We start from the raw sequence: 19,420 nt of genomic DNA on the forward strand, positions 1-19,420 counted from the left end.
GATCCCTAGCTAACAGGACCAATGGTTGGGGAAGATGGGAATTGTAGTCCAAAACATCTGGAGGGCCGAAGTTTGGGGATGCCTGGCCTAGTGTAATCATTAATCTCCACTGTACTACCAAGGAGGTGCTCCTCGTAGTCCCTTCATTGAGTACTTTCTAAGGTGGGGGGCAGAACACACAGTAAAGCCTTCGTGGTGGTGGCTTCCAATTTATGCAACTCCTTCCCACTGCATGTTTGGTTGTCTTCCACTTTCTGTTTATTCATATGGCAGCTTAAAACATTATCTATTATTACAGGTCTACAAAACATAGCAGCAGAAGCCTTGTTTGTTAAGCTCTACTGTGCTGCTGACTTTTAAATGTTGTTTAATGGTATTTTATGGTTATATTTTTGTTCAGTTTATTTTTAATAGCCATTTGCTGGGTGTGTTTATTTTTTAATGTGCTGACAGCTATTACAAGTTCTACATGAGGGGGAGCATGGTATCTACAATATATGTTGGAAAGCTGCTTGTTCTCTATATATTTGGATACCTCTTAATATATCATAGGGACGCGGGTGGCGCTGTGGGTTAAACCACTGAGCCTAGGGCTTGCCGATCAGAAGGTCGGCGGTTCGAATCCCCGCAATGGGGTGAGCTCCCGTTGCTCGGCCCCAGCTCCTGCCAACCTAGCAGTTCGAAAGCATTTCAAAGTACAAGTGGATAAATAGATATCGCTACAGCGGGAAGGTAAACGGCGTTTCTGTGTGCTGCTCTGGTTCGCCAGAAGCAGCTTTGTCATGCTCCCACATGACCTGGAAGCTGTACGCCAGCTCCCTCAGCAAATAACGCGAGATAAGCACCACAACCCCAGAGTCGGTCACGACTGGACCTAATGGCATACCTGCCAAGTCTGAAAAATGCGGGATCAGCAGCAGCGCGGCACCGGACGTCACTTGTACGCATGCCCGGCAGCCATCTTGGTGGTGGCCGCATGGCGATGGCCATCTTAGTGACAGCTGCCACCATGCAGCCACCACCAAGATGGCTGCCGGGCATGCGTAGAAGCGACTTCCGGTGCCGCTCTGCCTGATTTCCGGTGCCCACACATGGGAAGAGCGGCACCCAAAATGGAGGCTCCCTGGCAGGTAGGAAATCCAGGGAATTTCCGGGATTTTTCTCCGGGAGAACAGCAGGAAACGGATTAAAATCCGGGGGTTTCCCGTGAAAAACGGGATACTTGGCAGCTAAGCCTAATGGTCAGGGGTCCCTTTACCTTTACTATATCATAACCAAATTTAGTATGATCAAAGGCCAGGTTTTAACCCATGTTTGTATGCAATTGGGCCTCATTTTGAATCAAGATGGAAAACCAAACCTTTCAAAAGTGCACTGTGTTAACTACTGATCACAAAATGACACCAATTTTTTTGGTTTCTGAGAACTTCCAAGCAATGTTGGGTATGAGGTTGTTAGTAACAAATATATTAATAAAATATCAAATGCACTCATTAATCTGCCTTTCTTCCTGAAGCCCCACAATGTGTCACCTTGGCAGAGATGGCAAGTTAGGTCTACTCCATTAACATACTTTCCTCATAGGAACAGGATTGTCCCTCCTCTTTCCTCTGTTTTCAACAGACCAAATTATTCAAGTTCATTAGAATTTGAGAAGGGATAGGTAAGCCTGATACTTGTTGATTTACATCCATGTAGATACTCACAGATACTTTGTTGATTTATATCCACGTACGGTAGTAGAACATAAAACTGTTAATGTTAGTGACATTGGTTCACTAACACACAAAACTCTTCCCCAGGGAAAAATGCATCATTTCTGGGCAAGCAAGTAAGTGCCTGTGCCTGCCTACATAGTGCATAGTGTTTTTTTCTATGTAGTGTGGACTACATAGAAAAAACAAGTACTCATTCTCCATTGATTTTAGAATAAAATGTCGTATGTAAGTAGCCTGCCTGTAGAAACAGATGTGTCCTAAGTTTCATGGACCTGGAAATCTACTCTATGTGTTTCAATTCTACATTTTGGAATAACAGGACTATCTATATTGTGACTGCAACTTCTCCAGCTTGTGCTTCTAAAAGTTAGGACTGTCAATTGCTTCAGGACTGTTTGAATATTTTCTTGTTTATTCGCTATTATAGTCGCATACCAGAATTCTAAAAATGCTTGTGCCAGTAACATCAAGCCCCACCAATTTAAATTTCCTCAAACCTATTAACGAACACAAGCATTAGTTGATTAATGCACTGATGTAAATATACTAAAGCTTGCAGTTATAGTTTCTACTTCTAATGATAATCTTTCCCCCCAGAACTCCAAAATGTTTGTACTCACATGAGGAAGTCAGTTATCAGCCACTTTACTGCTCCTAATAAGGCATAAACTGGCTGTTGAAAAAAGAAAGCCAAAGAAGAGGAGTATTTTACAGAGCCCACAATTCCAGAAGCCAATCTACAAATTAGGAGGCAGACTCTAAGAAGAAGCAATATGCATACAAGTCAGCCTACTACCAAAAATAATTCTGAACCTCATCTTTGGAAAGGTCGGGAAGCTTATCGGGAATTCACATGAGTCTTTGAAGACATAATTACTTAACTGGCTCTCTTCAACCGTAATAGCCTAAATAGCTCATAGAAAGAAAGAGCTAAAGCTATTTGTATGACTAAAACTTTAGAAAACATACTTGTTCTAATGGTGGAAAATAAATTGTTTCCACTTCAAACTGTAGGCAAAAGCAAAACACCACACAAACCTTGTCAGTAGGAGTGCCTAATGCAATAAGGTCTCTAGCATATAAACTGGTAGGTGCTACACAATGCAGAACAATTTTAATATCAGGGGATTTCTAGTCCTCATGATCATGCTGAAAATGTGGATAGTCTCATCTAAAGGATTTAGGCAAATCTGCTTTGGAGCAAAGGTATTATTTTTCTTTTGTGGGAATATGACATACGAGGTATATTTGTATATCTTAATTCTAATAACATTCTCAACTACAGTGTTGTATGAACTCAAAGCTATATCTGAGTAGAAACGTAATAAGGTCAAAGGTTCAGTCTATATTTTTTGTTCTCTCCATTAGTGCTTTCTTCTTATGAACAACAATGGTGATGTTTCCAGGGATTACTTTTTTGTTTCATTCTGCCAGGCGAGCTAGTTTCCAAACAGCAGGGAGAGGGAACCTGTGGCCCGCCAGATATTGGACAGAAGACATGGGATTTTAGCTGTTATATTTCCAGCTTCTTCTCATGACCATCACTCCAACTTTTCTTTTTTAAATGTCTGCTCATCTCCAGCTCTCCACACAATTTGTTTATTTATATGATTTATGAGTTAATTTCCATGCTTTTGTACATGCTCAAAGCAACATTAAAAACATTTCTTAAAGCACCTCATTAAAATTATATAAACAAACAGACATGATAGAGTGAGATTCATAAAACGATGAATGAATTAATGATGAAAGCTATTGGACTGATATCCTTGTCTTTTGACAAAAAGGTACCAAAACATAATTTTAAAAGAAACGACGAGTTACTCAACCAAATTAGGTATGCCTCATTTGCATAGTTTTATTGTAAAAGCCCAATTTGAATGCTTTGGTTTTAGAATTTGGAGGGTTTTCTGCAGCATTTTAAGATCCCTTTGCCCAAGTGCTTGTCGGTGCTTGTCAGGTGGAGTGGCAAGATCAGAAGAGCAAGGATGGATAAACCTTAGCAGGAAGCAAGGTCAAGCATTTTGCTGCTCTAACCAGACACGAGCCTCTCCATGAAACTTTAATAAGTAGTAGTAGGACCCCTACAAATGGGTGGGCTTTTGGGGGGAGCACTCTTGCACTATAGTGCAGCAAAAGTGAGACACCCTGGAACATTTGTATTTAAAAAGTTACAAAATTTCAATAGGAAACTATGGGACATGGACCAACAGGGAATGAAGCAGTATGTCCACCCCAAAACTTTTACCACAAACAGTATTGTAAGTGGGATCATGCATATCATCACCCCAAAACAATGAGGAGCAGAAATAATTCTGGATGCACAATAAAAAGGATGTCTGAAGAAGCCTTTAGGCTTTGCCATATGATCAATTCTGACCTTTTGATGTTTAAGAAAGGCTTGCCGATCTACTGGGTTTCTTAGTTTTACTTGCTGGTGACAAGCTAAACCACTGCCTACCATATTCAAGGTGCCAGGTTCAGGACCTGTGGTGAGCTTATATTGGTTTTACTGACAGCAATACATTTTCACATATCCACCCCTCTCTCCTTCAAACGACAAGGCTAAATTCCCTAAAGGAATAGAGCTAACATGGGTGATAAAAAGCCCTTTGATTTGCAGTACCAGTCCAACTCTAATTAGTGGGTGTTTCCCTATTTAGTTAATACAAATTTGATTATGTAATGCCAGATACAACTACTTAGTTAATCCAACTCTAACAAACAAATCCTATTCTGATCAATTAAAGGCACAGACCTAGTAGACAGCAACGATTTCACATAGCCAAAATTGGCACCAGAGTGCTCCAATGTAGGATTAATTTGGAGTTCATTTTGATTACTGGTGAAAGATGCAGCAGGCATAAATTGAGATGGGGAAAAGAAGAAAAGGAAGGAAAAGTTCAGCTACTTTCCATCCCCAGGATGCATTGTCTCTGGTATCTTCCATCTTTTCCAACTTAATACACATGTACTGCTATTTGGTCAATACATGTGGCATGAAACAAATCCCAGGATCAATTGCAGAATGATGGGTCAATTTTACCTGTGCCTTTCACCATTGAATTTTGGAATTGTTTTGCTTGGTCTGCTGACTCCAGCTAAATTCATGTGTGAAACAGAGTGGAAATTACTTACTTTGGGAAATGAAAATTGGAGACAGCTTATTGGGTGCAGGATCAGAAATATATTCTCACTATGCAAGTGCCACATTTTTCTGAGCACACAGGCTATAGGTGAAGGACAAAAAGTGGCACTGGGAATCTACTGTTTCCCTGTGTTTCCCTGTGTGAAACCTTCTTCCCTTCTCACAGAATGGCAGCACTCTGGATTTGGATGTTTAAAAAAATGACCACCAAAAGGGTTTTAATTATCATCTTTGTTGTGACACTAGCAAAAAGATATTGGTGAAAAACCGGGAAATCTCCTGTCCTGTAATAAACAATTAAAATCCCCTTCCCAGTCTGCCTTCACTGGCGTCATCAGATGAGTGACGTAATTGTGTCCAGCCCCCACAATCAGAGTACATGGGGAAGAGGACATGAGGGCAGACGTGCCTTGGCTTCTTCTTCTGTCCTTGCATAGTCCTCAAATAAGAGCACAGGAAAAGCAATCAGGCTTGTAGCAAAGACAAGGATGATAAGCACGATTCCACCCTCAGTGTAATCAGCAGTGGAAGCAAAGGCACTTCTGCCCTCACACAGCTCTCTCCTGCACCCCATGCCTGGCAATGATGGTGAGGCATGGGGTGGTCTCACCCTGGAGCAGAATGACTTAAAGAACTGGACCAATGCTGTTCTAATATGTTTTATTCCATGTTTTATGTATTATGTAGGAATGCTTACAGATACTTACACTGAGAAGAGGGCGCGCACCACTATGGTGGTGGTGGGGCATTTTACACATGGCTTGGTAGTCGTACATTTTCACCCTGCAAAAACAAAACAAAACTGATAAGTGGGCCCATGTGTTCAACACACCAGCTTAGCCCAAGAGTCCACCAGTCTGCCTAGCCCACTACTGTGCACTCTGATTGTACAGTGGTGCAACGGAACACTGTGGCACCAGAAGCAGTTTAGTCATGCTGGCCACATGACTTGGAAACGCCAGCTCCTTTGGCCTGAAGCAAGATGAGCACCACAGCGCATAGTCGCCATTGACTAGACTTAACTGTCCAGGCGTCCTTTACCTTTTAAAATTCTGATTGAAGGTGACTTTCAAAGGTCTCCTTTACACCATATCAGATCATTTTGCTTATTATTGTCTGCACTGACTGGCAGCAGCTCTCCAGAGTTTTACACATAAGTTTTCACCAGAGAAGCCAGGGGTTTAACCTAGAACCTTTGCATATGAAACATGTGCTCTATTGATGAGTTGCATATAATGTTTGAAAGCCTATGCCCTGTACTATGCTGTACAGGGAAACATTGGATGGGAATAGCAAACACAGTTAGCTTTGCTCACATTGTTCTGGGCTCCCATGCTGTTCTGGTAACATGTAAGGGCCTCCAAGTCAGGAACATAAATGGCCTAGATGAAGCCACATGAAATTGTATTGCTACACAGTAATGTAATGTTACTTCTGACATTTAAAAAAAGATACATGCCTGTATTTTTGTGTATTTGTTTGTTTGCCATCTTTCAACATGCATTCTTAGAACGCAAGCAGGGAAATGAAAATAGGTAACACTTTGCATTCGTTCATGTTGTGCACAAACTGTGTGACAGTGGATATAATCAGGAGTGATTCCTGTTACTGCAGCAATGCTTTCTTTGGCTGCTGCAAATCATAGAATCGGTACTGGCTGCACCCATTATTATGCAGTTCACACATTACATTTGCCTATGTGAGCATGTACCTGGAGATGCTTCAGTCTTTCTATGGATAACAAATGTGAACAAGTCCTAACAACTGAGGCAATATTCCATACCCCACTGTGTTCATTCTCTTTTTTAATGTTTAGCTGTGATAATTCTCAATGGGGATAAGGCATTTTCCTTCAACCAGGCTCTTCTCTGAAAGGAAATCAATACGGAGGAGATAGTAATACTTACTGTTTGAACATTCCCATGTTTATGAGCTGGGCCATAACAGAGCCATCCACTTCTCCCAAAAATTTGTTGGTCTGCGAGCACAGGGAGATAAAGAGAGAGAAAAGCAGAAACTATGGATAAACCTTCTCAGCTTTTTATCAGTCCAGATAATCCATCCCCACTACGAGTTTGAAATACTTAATATTGCCACTATCATAAAACAAGCCCTTTAAGCAGGTGGTGCTCTGCTATGTCCTCAGGCTGTTTAGCAAAGCGGGGTTTAGAGAAGTGTGTGGCACCATGGTCAATAAAAATGAAATCCAAATCTTAGCTCAGTCATGCACTCACCAGGTGGCCTTAAACAAGTCATCATTTCTCAGCCTATCATCTAAACTATGGGGATAGTAATACAGTACAGGCATACTATATGGTATGTTGTTGTAAGGATGAAGCAGTGCCCACTATCCATGAAGACAGTGGATTCCAGAGAGATCTTGGTGAGATCTCGCAAGGTTTTGGTGAGATCTCGCTGGAAGCTACCATTGCTGCTTCTTTGCCACTGGCAGTGGTGGTGGGGTGAGCAGGGTGCCTGCAATGGGTGCCACCTCTTGGACTTCTGCCGCCTTAGTCAGCTGCCTCAACCCACCTCATGGGTGAACTGGCCCTGGCTAGGATGTAGCCTATTGTGCAAGAGTCACTTTCATTGCTCCACCCACTATTACCTCTAGGCCTGTCCAATGCTGGCATGCAGCTTCTAGAAAGTGTACCATGAGGTAATGTAATGTGGCCTGGTTTAAAAGAAGATAAAACTCAACCCTGAGTTCCTTATTGGAAAGGCAGGGTGCAATTATAGTTAATAAATATAATTATCTTGGGGGGGTTCACAAATTTGCACAAAGTCTAAAAAGTGATTAGTGCACGTATTCACTGTTCTTTTTTTGGGGGGGGAACCTGAAGTCCCCTTGCTTAAGCCTTAACAAAAGAAACCTGCAGACTTGTCCAATTTGCTCCTCCCTGCCCCCCAGCTCTATAAACAGGCCTCTGCTTTATAAGTAAGCACAGAAAACATCTTACCTGTTTGGAGGCTTTGGAAATGAGTATGAATCCATTATTATCAATGAGAAAGCAGTTCAGATTCTGAAGAGAAAAAAAGAATGGGGAAGGAATTTCAGCTATAGAGAAGACAATATTGCCTAGTATGAAGCCTTCTGCCTTCCCCTGTGAGCTGCTAGGATTCTGCTCCCACAGTTCTAGTGGTCTTATGTAAGGCATTACCTTTAACTCTGGCTCCGGTTTGCTCCCCCCACTGGCTTTTGAATCCATGTACTGTACACACAATGTTACCCACAACAGAGAGCTAACCGCTTAGAGATTTCTAAAGTTAATTTTATTGTTTTACATTCAAGGAGTATATACATTTTGTTAAATAAATAAAACAGATAAATCCCCTAGTTTCCTGAGAAATACGACTGTTTGATGTGTTTCCCCATAGACTGCCATTAATCTGAAAGGAAACTCAAGCCACATTCGTTTAGCAATTAAGTTGAGCTGTGTACACTTGAGACATCTATTATTATTATTTATTAAATTTGCACATCGCCATATACCCATAGATCTCAGGGCAGATCGCAACATAAAATTACAATATAAAAAGCACAAAATACATAACAAAAACTAAAAGCAACCCAATAATCTCCCCCTATTGCGCATGCACAGATGACAGTTTCATGAATAGGAGCTTGGGGGAGTGCTATAGGGGCAGGTCTTCACGTTGGGTGAAGACATCCCTCTCCCCTCTCTGGTGTGTACAACAATTAACAAATGTGACTTGACGTGCAGTGTGTGTGGGGGGGGGGCGGGGGGCAGGAATGTCCTTGCTGTGATTTAAACTGCTAATGTGTACATCACCTAAGACTCTCTGATGTTTTGTTATTTCTGTGCTTGCTTACAAGTTTCCTGAATTTGATATCAGAGCACTGGTGGTACTTTTGCACTGCTATTGTAAGCTTATACTCCATATTGTTTTCCCCCAAAAGTAAAGCATATTTGGGGGCTCATGTGAGGCTATCCCAGAATCCTGTTCCATTTGGCTTCATAGAGCTCATGCAGTTCTGCCTAGACTCTTAGCATTCTTTGTAGCATCTTTGGGGCAAAGTAAACACAGCAGTGTACTGCAAGGTACAAGTCCAGGAACTCATTAACAAAGCAACTGCAGGCTAGAGAAATGAAGTAGATGTTTTTTCTGGAACTCTCTAGCTTTCTCCATAATCCAGCGCATGTTTGCAATTTAGTCTCAGCTTCCTCTGCCCCTTTGAAATCCAGCTTGCACTTCTAGGAGTTCTCGGTCCACACACTGCTTAAGCCTGAATGAACACTATATTCACATGCTTATTTGCATAATTAGTCATAGCTGTGGTTCTCACAATGTTTTCATAACAATTAATTAAACCTAATGACACTCTCAATACACAATTGATATTTGGGGATAATATGGGGCACTGCAATTCTGTAAGCTTTCTAAATGAATTCTAGAATTATGAAAGTCAAAGTCCTTCCAGTCCACATAAAACCCTCAAGAGGTTTTTACCACATGCCATTTTTCAGAGCCACATTGTCTTATCAGAAACTTCATGGATGTATTTTTAAGGCTTCTTGCCTTGAGTGCTGGTCTGTAACTGAGGAAACGAGGTTCAGATCCTTGTTTAGCTATGAAGTTTGCTAGGTAACCCTGGACCAGCCCCCCCCCCCCATTCTAACATACCTTGGAGTCTAAAAGAGAATGAACCATATTCACCTTTGCATTTATTGAGGAAAGGATGGGCTAAGAATGCAATAAAAACTAATGCATTTTCTTTTGTTTACATTTTAAACAGCTCTGAGACGTTAGGCTGATTAGTGGCCTGTAGATAATTTACATATATAGAGCCAACTGGGTTCAAATTCTGGCTAGGGACCAAACTGGACATGTACTTTATCCACATCCCTACTTCATGGGGTTCAGGCCTATCATTTACATGGGGAAAACATGTGTAGAGGAAAGTCGAAACCTGATCTCCCTGCCCATCTTATCTCTCTGTGCTCTTCCGCTTTACTCAATTTGTCCAGCTCACGTCTGGTGTCAAAAATGAACTAGGAGAAAACTGCTTAAAGCATAGAACACAGGGAGTTTTTCTCTCTTCCCTCTTGCAAGGAATAGGCCCACCCATTTTATTTTTGATGGCTGCCCTACCATATCTGGTTTGGATCTCAGGCAAAGAGAATGGCCCTCAGCAATGAACCATCTCTTTCCCCCATCTGTAAAAAACGAAAACTAGCCAAGCAAATAAAAAGCAACAGGGGAATAATAATGATCCTGAGTCACAGAACCCTCAAGTTACATTTCCTCAATTATAGATCTGAACAATTTTTTTTTAAAATAAACCTAGCAACTTACGTCATCTTGACAGTTCAAGGGACACAGACCATCCACATCACTGCACTGGAATACAAGAGGAGAAGTTAAATGGTGTCTCACTTTAGACTGCATTTACCTGGGCATCATTAGGTATTTTTACAGGAGTAAGGAACAGGCATGTCTAATTCAGGCAATATTTGCACATCATATGCTGGTGTGTTACATCCCCTTCGGCTTTCTCCACAAGAAGGATCATTTTAAGTAAGCCTATGAAAGAAGTGTCCCAGTCGTCTCTTCAGCTCAGCTTCCTAGAGTGGCAGTTGTTCTTTATGTGAATGTGGTTATGCTGTATTTTATCTTAAATTGGATTAAGCTACTTCACCATGCCTTGTTCACCATGACTTTTCTGAAATGTTTCCAACTGAGACATACATATGCAGACATACAAGCAACATGAGCCTAGGAGTTTGGAACAAATACCACTCCCTGGTACTTGCTTCTTATGTGTTAGATACATGTTTGTCGCTTCATATGCTGTGTTCAGTGTGGAATGATGACTATTTGGTGCATCAAAGCAAATTTCAGTGTAGGTAAACATGGCAGAACCAGATGCCCTTGATAGTAATAATAAAGATGGTTACACAATGGAGAAAGCAGTGACAATATTGGCTGCCTTTGGTTTTCTGGTAACAGTTTGACAGATGATATATGAACATTGTATAGTGTCCTCGGGCACTGTCCATTTGCTTCAGCTGGAGATCTGCAGTGAACCAAAGTTGACATGTGTCACAGCACTGAACTTAACAATACATGGAGGGTTAAATGGTGAGTAAGAAAATATTGTTGGTGCCTGTAGGTTTCATAATTATCATTCATTCTGTGCTTACTGATTTGTCCAGTACAATTCTTTCATGTGTGTTTCCTGCCATGCGTTGGATGATAAATCTGTTGTTGCAAATTACTGGAGGAATATGTTGTGAGGGGTTGCATAAACTGTGAGTTTTATGTTGGTTGGAAGATTTTAGCATGCTACACACTAGTTTGTTATTGCATGTTGAGACCCCGTAACCACCCCCTCGTTGATGAATAAAACACCAGGACACAGATATTAGGTTAATGTAATTGGGCAAATTTTGGCCCCGTCGATGCAAACCAACTCGAGCTCCCCCAGGGTTCCCAATGGGGTCGTGACATGGCCCTAGCCCTGCCTCAGGCTTCAAACAAGATCCACACACCCGGATTCCTTTAACGGAATACCCTTAAGCCTGGAGGGGCAGGTGATGGCCACACCTCCCCTCCCCCATCAATGCCTAACTGCAAAACCTTACAAAGTTATGACAATTGCTATGAGGTAGGTGAAAACCAAACCCATGCCAATTTGCCAAGTAGAAAAATTCCTACCAGGCCCCTCAATGGCGACTGAGGTCCATAGCAAAGTCAGATAAGAAAACCTGCAAATTAGGAAGGGTGGGTGGGAGATCAAGGACGCAAGCCAAGAGGAAGCTCTCTGGCTCGCGCCTCCGTTTAAATGGATCCTGGCCACGCCTCCCCAGCCAGCGGATTGGCTGGCTGGTTGATGACATGGCCGGGATCCTCCGGGCAACGTGGGACTACATCCCCCGCTCCCGGAGGGGAGTGGGCAGCCACATGGTCCACCACAACTCCTCCCCAAATTTAAGTGGAGTGGATTTATTATGGGTATAGATACTGCATGTTTATGTATTTGAATCTTCTGAAAGTTGGCTTCTTGTCTATGTATGTATTTAGATGTATTTGGATTTTTGGTATTGCAAACTGCTTCAAGATCTGTGGATACTAAGCAGTCTATAAAAAGGTAAAGGTAAAGGACCCCTGACAGTTAAGTCCAGTTGTGGACAACTCTGGGGATGCCGAGGGAGCTGGCGTTTGTCTGCAGACAGTTTTTCCGGGTCATGTGGCCAGCATGACTAAGCTGCTTCTGGCGGAGCCAGAGCAGCGCATGGAAACACTGTTTATAGAGGAACTAAATCAGGGTGAGGAACCTTCAAACTGTGAGGCCTCCCAGTGGAGGAAATTTGGAACATGAACCAATTTTTCAAAAACAAAACAAAACAAAAAACACCCAAAACTATGCCCATCTGCCAATCAGCTGATGTCACTCCAGTTGATGGGCAGGGGTGGGTGGGGGGTTGATTTTATGTTGGCTGTTCCCCAGCTATCAAATAGCATACACAGCAGAAGCAGCAGGTTTTAGCCCTTTCTCATCAGCTGATGAGCAGGGATTAAATCCTGCTCAGTTTGGCTGCATGAATCAATTCCCCTTCTGGGAAGGGGAAGAGCCACATGCAGCCAATGCACAGCATGAGGCTGTTTGAAAGCCCATTTGCACCCCCTTTGTACACATATACAAAGCAGCAGGTTTTAACTCCTGTTCATCGGGGATAGATAAAGGTAAAGGGACCCCTGACCATTAGGTCCAGTCGTGACCGATTCTGGGGTTGCGGTGCTCATTTCGCTTTATTGGTCAAGGGAGCCGGTGTACAGCTTCCAGGTCATGTGGCCAGCATGACTAAGCCGCTTCTGGCGAACCAGAGCAGCGCACGGAAATGCAGTTAACCTTCCCGCCACAGTGGTACCTATTTATCTACTTGCAGTTTGAGGTGCTTTCGAATTGCTAGGTTAGCAGGAGCTGGGACCGAACAACGGGAGCTCACCCCGTCGCGGGGATTCGAACCGCCGACCTGACTGGCAAGCCATAGGCTCTGTGGTTTAACCCACAGCGGGTTAAACCCTGCTCAGCTTGGCTGCATACACCAAAATCCCCTGCAGGGAATAGATGCACATGACCAAAGTGCAACATGGAGCTGTTTGACAGCCCCTTTGCAAGTAGCCCCACTCTGTTCTTTGAAACCCCAGTTTTTGAACATTTAAAGAGCAGCTCAGGGCTGCTTAAAAATGGCTTTCAATCAGCTTATGCTGAAGTCCCAACAATTGGGGCTATCACAGTGACATCAGGCTTGACAGGAGAATGGTTCCGCCAAATTGTCAAATCTGGCCAGCAGAGGTGGGGAAATATCTGCCTGTCAGCTACAGAAGGTTCCATATTCCTGCACTAAATAAATAGATCTGTCTTTTTCACTTTTCTTTTCTTTTTTTAACAGAGGACTGTTAGCATCTAAGATGCACAAGGGAGAAGCTGGTGAAAATGTTGTCTTTTTATTAAAGAACAACAATAATTGAAGAAATCATGGAACTTCTTAATGTGGATCAGCCATTTTAAAAAAAATGCACATTAGCCCAGGAATCACATGCCTGCTCCGTGGTTAATGGAACAGATTGGGAAAATCTGTCAATAAAAGTACTGCCAAAGGCACCCTATTGCTGTCAATCAAACCAGCAAGTGTGAAGACACATAGATGATTGAGTGATAATCACTGTGATTTAATTGGAGAGCTCCATTTTCATTCTTTTGACCCAATTAAGACATAGAGGAAAGGGAGTGTCTGACAGTGTCTATCTCCCCAAAGCTGCTTACTCCTCCATCAGGAGACCAAATCCCAGTTAAAATTTATTATTATTATTATTATTATTATTATTATTATTATTATTATTATTATTATTACCCTGCCCATCTGGCTGGGTTCCCCAGCCACTCTGGGTGGCTTCCAACAGAAGTATTAAAATACAATAATCTACTAAACTTTAAAAGCTTCCCTAAACAGGGCTGCCTTCAGATTTTATTAGGAAATGAGCAGTGTTCCCCAATTTTAGAGAAGGGACACACACAAAAAGAAACAGATTGAAATTTTCTTATATGAATTGCTATATAAACCAGGAACACTGAAATATCCACAGAAGTATTTATTGTTATGAGTTTGTGGCTGCCAGGCTCCCCTAAATTCCTGGGTCCAGTAGGTGTTAGAATTTAAGCAAGCCTTAGGGAGTTAAACAGGATGCCAGACTCCTAATTCCTAGACCCATCTTCTTGTGCTTAGGAGGTTGCCTGGGAGATGGGCCATTAAAAAAACAAAGGAAGGGTAATGGGCCCTTAAGAAAGCCAAGGAGAGGGGCCTCTGTGCCAGATGGCAAATGGGTGGAGGCCATCCTCCAACCATAGCTGCCAAGTCTCCCATTTTCCCCGGGAAATCCCCGTTTTCCCAGCTGTTCCTAGCTGAAAAAATGGATATTTTTCTTCCCCCCCGGTTTATTTTGGCGCGGCGGCCATTTTGAAACTGGGCGGAGCATGCCCAGAAGCGACATTTGATGCTGCTTTGCCCAGTTCCAAAATGGCTGCAGTGCGACTTCTGGCGTGGCGGCCATTTTGGAACTGGGCAAAGCAGCATCAAAAGTCACTTCTGAGCATGCTCCGCCCAGTACAAAAATGGCGGTAGCGCTACTTCCGGTCTGCTATTTCCGGCCCAGTCCCTTATTTCTCTGACAGCAACTTGGCAGGTATGCCTCCAACTCTGAGCTAGTTAGAAGAACAAAAGCCAGAGTTTAGAGTTGGTTGTGATGTGACCTAGAGGAAAAAAGGCTGCAGGCTGGTAAAGGCAGGAAGCTGGAGAGAGAGTCACAGCACAATGGTTGATTTCTGTTGGAATCCAAGGCAGCAGCTATGAGAGAAACAAGACCTTTCGGGAGGTGTTAATGCTGTGAACCCCTCCATCTTAGGCTCACGTTGTGTATATGTGTAAACAAACCATGGTGCCTCATTTCCAAAAGGAAACATGGGCCCTGGGTAAGCACCTGGAACCTCACACCGCTTGGAGATCGAGGTATTGTGCAGCTCTATTGTAGAGGTCTGGGAGAGGGGAGAAGTAGCAACCCCTTTTAAAAAATAGCAGGCTATTTAAAGGTGCGAAAAAGAGCCCTGTCAGCTCTGGTTCATGGTGCCTGTGGCAAAGATACTGCCATATGTTTCTATTAGATATAGACATTTTCTTGATTTGTACTGGATAAAATAAGCTGTCATCCTGACTGAAACTTTCTTTATTGCCTTGTCATTGTGCATTAGAGCAAGAGGTTAGGGCACCCAGACAGCTAATTTGAGATGTAGATTCAACTCAGCACCAACTGAATCCCATTCTTTGATTAAGCTGCACAATCCTGTCAGACAGGAATGCAAATATTTCCTGGAGACAAGAACTGATTGTGATAATCAGATTCCCACTAGTCTGTTTACCCTTCCATGGCCCACCTGCATATTAATTAAGCTGGTAGGCTGTAGAAATTCCATTAAACGCTTCTGATTGGCTTTGCATCATATGGAGTGTCATATCTATCACAAAGACAAAATAATCTTTTTTTCCATGTTAAGAAAATAGTTCACCTAGGTGTAGACTGACAGCCTGAAAGGGAGGTGGGGGTGGGGTGGGCAAATACTCTTTCAGTTTTTTAAAAAACAAACCTCTCCACCTGGTCTTCTGGAAGCAATGTCTACTCTCAACAGGCAACTAAGCTGATTAGTTGTGCCCCAGCCTCCACTGTCACAAAGGAGCAAAGAGAAGGAATACATTCTGGAGAAACAGATCAGTATTCTGTTCTTAGAAGCCATGTCTTAGAAAGTGGGCTAAATCCATAGCTCTGAAAAGATCAAACTTCATCTGATGATGCCACAGCAAGGCTAGTAACTATTGTGAACTTATTTGCAAAGTTGTTTAGAAGTTGCACAGGACTGAAATCGGACCGTGAGCTCAATTGCATCAGAATCAAGGCTTTGTAACTCTAGCTGTTGCTCTAGGCCTGCTGGGGTGGAAAAGCTTAAAATGTACTTGTTCATGAAACATGTTAAAGCTCATCAGCCTCTGGTGACTTCATAGGTATCAAGCTATTTCTGAACCTTCAAACTTTTCCCATTATTTGAGTCACACTCTTTAGTGCTTCTTGGCAACTTGCTTTGGTTTGTCTGCAATATTTAGTTACTGTACATATAAATGTATTCAACCCAACTCCTGACACACAAATGACACATGACTATCAAAGTTTCATGAAGCACACACAGAAAAGGGCTTCTGGGAAATCTCTTGGCCTTCAAAGCTCCTTACTTACATCAGTGTCATTGGGCTGGAAGATGGTATATGGAACCATTGACACGCAGAGCATTGCAGAACATGGAATGGAAGTGGAAAGAGGAGACAAAATGTCCATTAGTGACTTCTTATTGAACCATTATTGACTGCCAGTGAACTAAGAGAAGGCTTCCTACAAATGAATGGGTGCTGGAAACAGAGCCAGAAATGTGAGCAAGTTTCTTTTCAGCACCCTCAATCATCACTTTCTCATTCCCAGCTAAACTTTGTATAGTATATAATAATGTATAAATGCACACATGTAAGGAGGCTGATAATGCCAAGTTCTTAAACTGAACTACTTATTTAAGGCACTTCTCCCTCTGGGAATGAAGTTTTAGCCTCCATTTATTCTCAACTAGACAGTCATCTTTTGGGCAGGGGGTGGGGGGTGGAGGTTGTTCTCAATGTGCACCTTTCCCTCAAATGTCTGTGGTTGTGGGATGAATGTGCTTGTTGTGGTGGTTAATTTAATTTTTCCTGCATTCACCTTAAGGTCCCAGAGTGGGTTACAACAACCTAAAATACAACTTAAAAACAGTTTAAAATGACACAATCACAAAAATAGGGTGGGTCCTAAAAATATACATCTCAGGTGTCAAATGCCAGTGTAAAAAAGGTGTGTCTTCAGCAGGGGCAGTCAAAGAGAATGCCCTTTCCCAGGCTACCACCATTCCAAGCTTCTGGGGCAACGAAACCAGGGCCGTCTCAACCATGTCGGTCTCCCTGGCGCCGTGGTGCAGAGATCGCTCCGGCGCCCCCGCTCCGCCCCGTTTCTTGTTGCGGCTGGTGGGTGGGCGCAGGGCGCAGCACGGCTTCTGCACGGCTCTGCTGCGCGACGCCCCCCTGCCGGGCCGGCGCCCTCACCCCCGCGCCACCCAGCCTACCCCTAGAGCTGGCCCTGAATGAAACTATCAAGAGGGGCACCTCTTAACACCCAATAGGCTCTATAGGAAAGGAAGCAGTCTTCAGGTATTTGGGGCTTTAAACACTTGTGTGGGCATGTTAAATTAAGCCCTGAAGTGAACTGGCAGCAAACGCAACCAATAGTACAGAAAGCGCGCACAACCACAGTACTATTAGATTATATCAACAACACCCTTTCAAATTCAGCCTTAAGAAAATAGTTTGAGGTAGAATGAATGGCCATCTGGGGTAGGCAACCTAAGGCCCGGGGGCCGGATGCGGAGCAATCGCCTTCTAAATCCGGCCTGTGGACGGCCCAGGAATCAGTGTGTTTTTACATGAGTAGAATGTGTCCTTTTATTTAAAATGCATCTATAGGTTATTTGTGGGGCATAGGAATTTGTTCACCCCCCCCAAAAAAAATATTCCAGTCCACGACATGGTCTGAGGGACGGTGGACCAGCCCACGGCTGAAAAAGGTTGCTGACCCCTGATCTTCATTAAGCAGAGACAGCATGATGGAGTGCAGTGTAATCAGGATGGTAGAGGGGAGTCGGTAAACTTTCTGCCTAAAACCAAACAAGATTTTGAAGGGCTGAATCGGTACAAACATAATTCCACAATTAAATGTGTCAGCAGTGGATTTAATGCCATGCCAGGCTTGGGACGTTCTGTTAACATGACGTTCTGAGAACAGACTGGCAGCTGATGCAGAATTAAAGTTGTCAAAGGATTAGCAAAACGTCTCATTTAAAAACTAATCTATTGCACAAATCTGTTTAATACACATTTTACAAAGGATTTTGTGGAAATGTGGCAAGTAAAACATCACCATGTATCACCTTCTGTTTTTGCACTATACTTCAGCATTCTTACCTGCTGTGTAGCCATCCAAAACTTGCGCTGAAGAAATTCTAGTTTAATTTGCACACCCACAGCTATGGGGAAACAAAACAAGGAGGTTGGGGAGAGAGAGAGAGAGAGAGAGAGAGAGAGAGAGAGAGAGAGATGTTAGGGAAAGAAACTAAATATTTCCATGCAGTCACCAGAAAAAAAAATCACACCATTTCCAAGTGTAAATGACAGGTAAATGCTGAGTCAGAACATAAAGTGAGAGTCAGGGGTTTAACAAGGTGATGCAAACGGAAACATCAACTGCTGTGCTGAAGTACAGACACCTGCCTCCCACTAAACACTACCAAGATACAACAGGCTGCCAAAACACTTTCCCCTTGGGTTGCTGCAGATTATAAAAGCCATCTGATTTAATCATGATTCAAAAGTGCAATATAGGAAGACTCTTAGGCTGAAAACAGAAAATACAGTAATTCTTAAGGAGAGCTGAAAGTGGCAGGAGACAAGTATTGCTTCCCAAGTTCTCTACATGTATTTTGTTTGTTCCAAAGGAGCTTTTAGTCCAAAGGCTTTTGGAAAATGTATAAAAACTCTGCAAAATCTGTTTACCAGAGGCAAAAGTACACAGTAGGAGCAGTGCTTGCATTTTCAAATTACCTTCCGTTCTTGGAGAGGCGAATCTTTCTCATCTGTTGTCTGCCTAAAGTCATATAATGTGTTCATGGCAGAGGTAAGATCTGAAACTTCATGCCACACTAGCCTCTTTATTCTTGGAATCTGATGCTGGAATGCAGCTTTGAAAGCGTGAAAACCATAGAGGAAAGAGTTTTGTGCTATGTGTACATTGAACCTGGCAGCCAGCATCAGGGGCAGAGTACATCATTTTTGCTCTTGGAGCCATGGTATCAGTGTCCTTCATGCCATGTTTCTACTGCTGGTACATCTTAGAGCATTCTTATAATAAAACGAATCTGACTGTTGTGGAATAAGGAAGGGAATTATTTCCTACAGCTGCCTGAACTCCCTGAACATGCACAACCAAGACAAGACACAAGATTCATCTGGGTCTAAGTTGTAAGGATGTAATGGAAGTAGAAAAGATGAGACTGAATTTTTCCCTGGCATTATTGGCTAAATATTCATTGAGTTACTCTGAAGAGGCAGCAATGAGGATCTTTACAGAATAATAAAAGGCAGGTTTCAGCCTGAGTGCTAAGCAGGAGCCAGCAAAGAAAGAGCACAAGTCTGGCCCCGTGGGAAAGAATAGAGGAGCCTGGCTGGAGGTGAGAATAACCATGAGAAATACTCTCCTGCCACTTTTACAGTGCTAATCTATACATCCTGTATTTACTCAAAACACAGGAAGATAGAGAACTCTTTTGTACCTAATTACGGTAATCAAATTGTCCACTTAACTCAGAACTGTCTACTCTGACTAGTAGTGAATCTCCATGTTATCATGGATC

The 19,420-nt window shown here is 42.7% G+C and overlaps 1 protein-coding gene across 1 annotated transcript in view; it reads right to left on the minus strand.

Moving 5' to 3' along the window:
* Nucleotides 1–19,420, minus strand: part of CACNA2D4 (calcium voltage-gated channel auxiliary subunit alpha2delta 4) — a 180,530-nt gene that overhangs the window by 20,308 nt on the left and 140,802 nt on the right. The window contains exons 27-33 of the mRNA XM_060280005.1: nucleotides 17,976–18,037; nucleotides 16,174–16,188; nucleotides 10,186–10,230; nucleotides 7,827–7,889; nucleotides 6,774–6,844; nucleotides 5,574–5,649; nucleotides 2,339–2,391 (exon numbers count right to left, since the gene is read on the minus strand). Of these exons, the coding sequence (XP_060135988.1) occupies nucleotides 2,339–2,391; nucleotides 5,574–5,649; nucleotides 6,774–6,844; nucleotides 7,827–7,889; nucleotides 10,186–10,230; nucleotides 16,174–16,188; nucleotides 17,976–18,037 (385 nt within the window). The remainder of the gene's footprint in view (nucleotides 1–2,338; nucleotides 2,392–5,573; nucleotides 5,650–6,773; nucleotides 6,845–7,826; nucleotides 7,890–10,185; nucleotides 10,231–16,173; nucleotides 16,189–17,975; nucleotides 18,038–19,420) is intronic.

This window comes from Zootoca vivipara, chromosome 10 (assembly GCF_963506605.1).
Source record: "Zootoca vivipara chromosome 10, rZooViv1.1, whole genome shotgun sequence".
Taxonomy (NCBI): domain Eukaryota; kingdom Metazoa; phylum Chordata; class Lepidosauria; order Squamata; family Lacertidae; genus Zootoca; species Zootoca vivipara.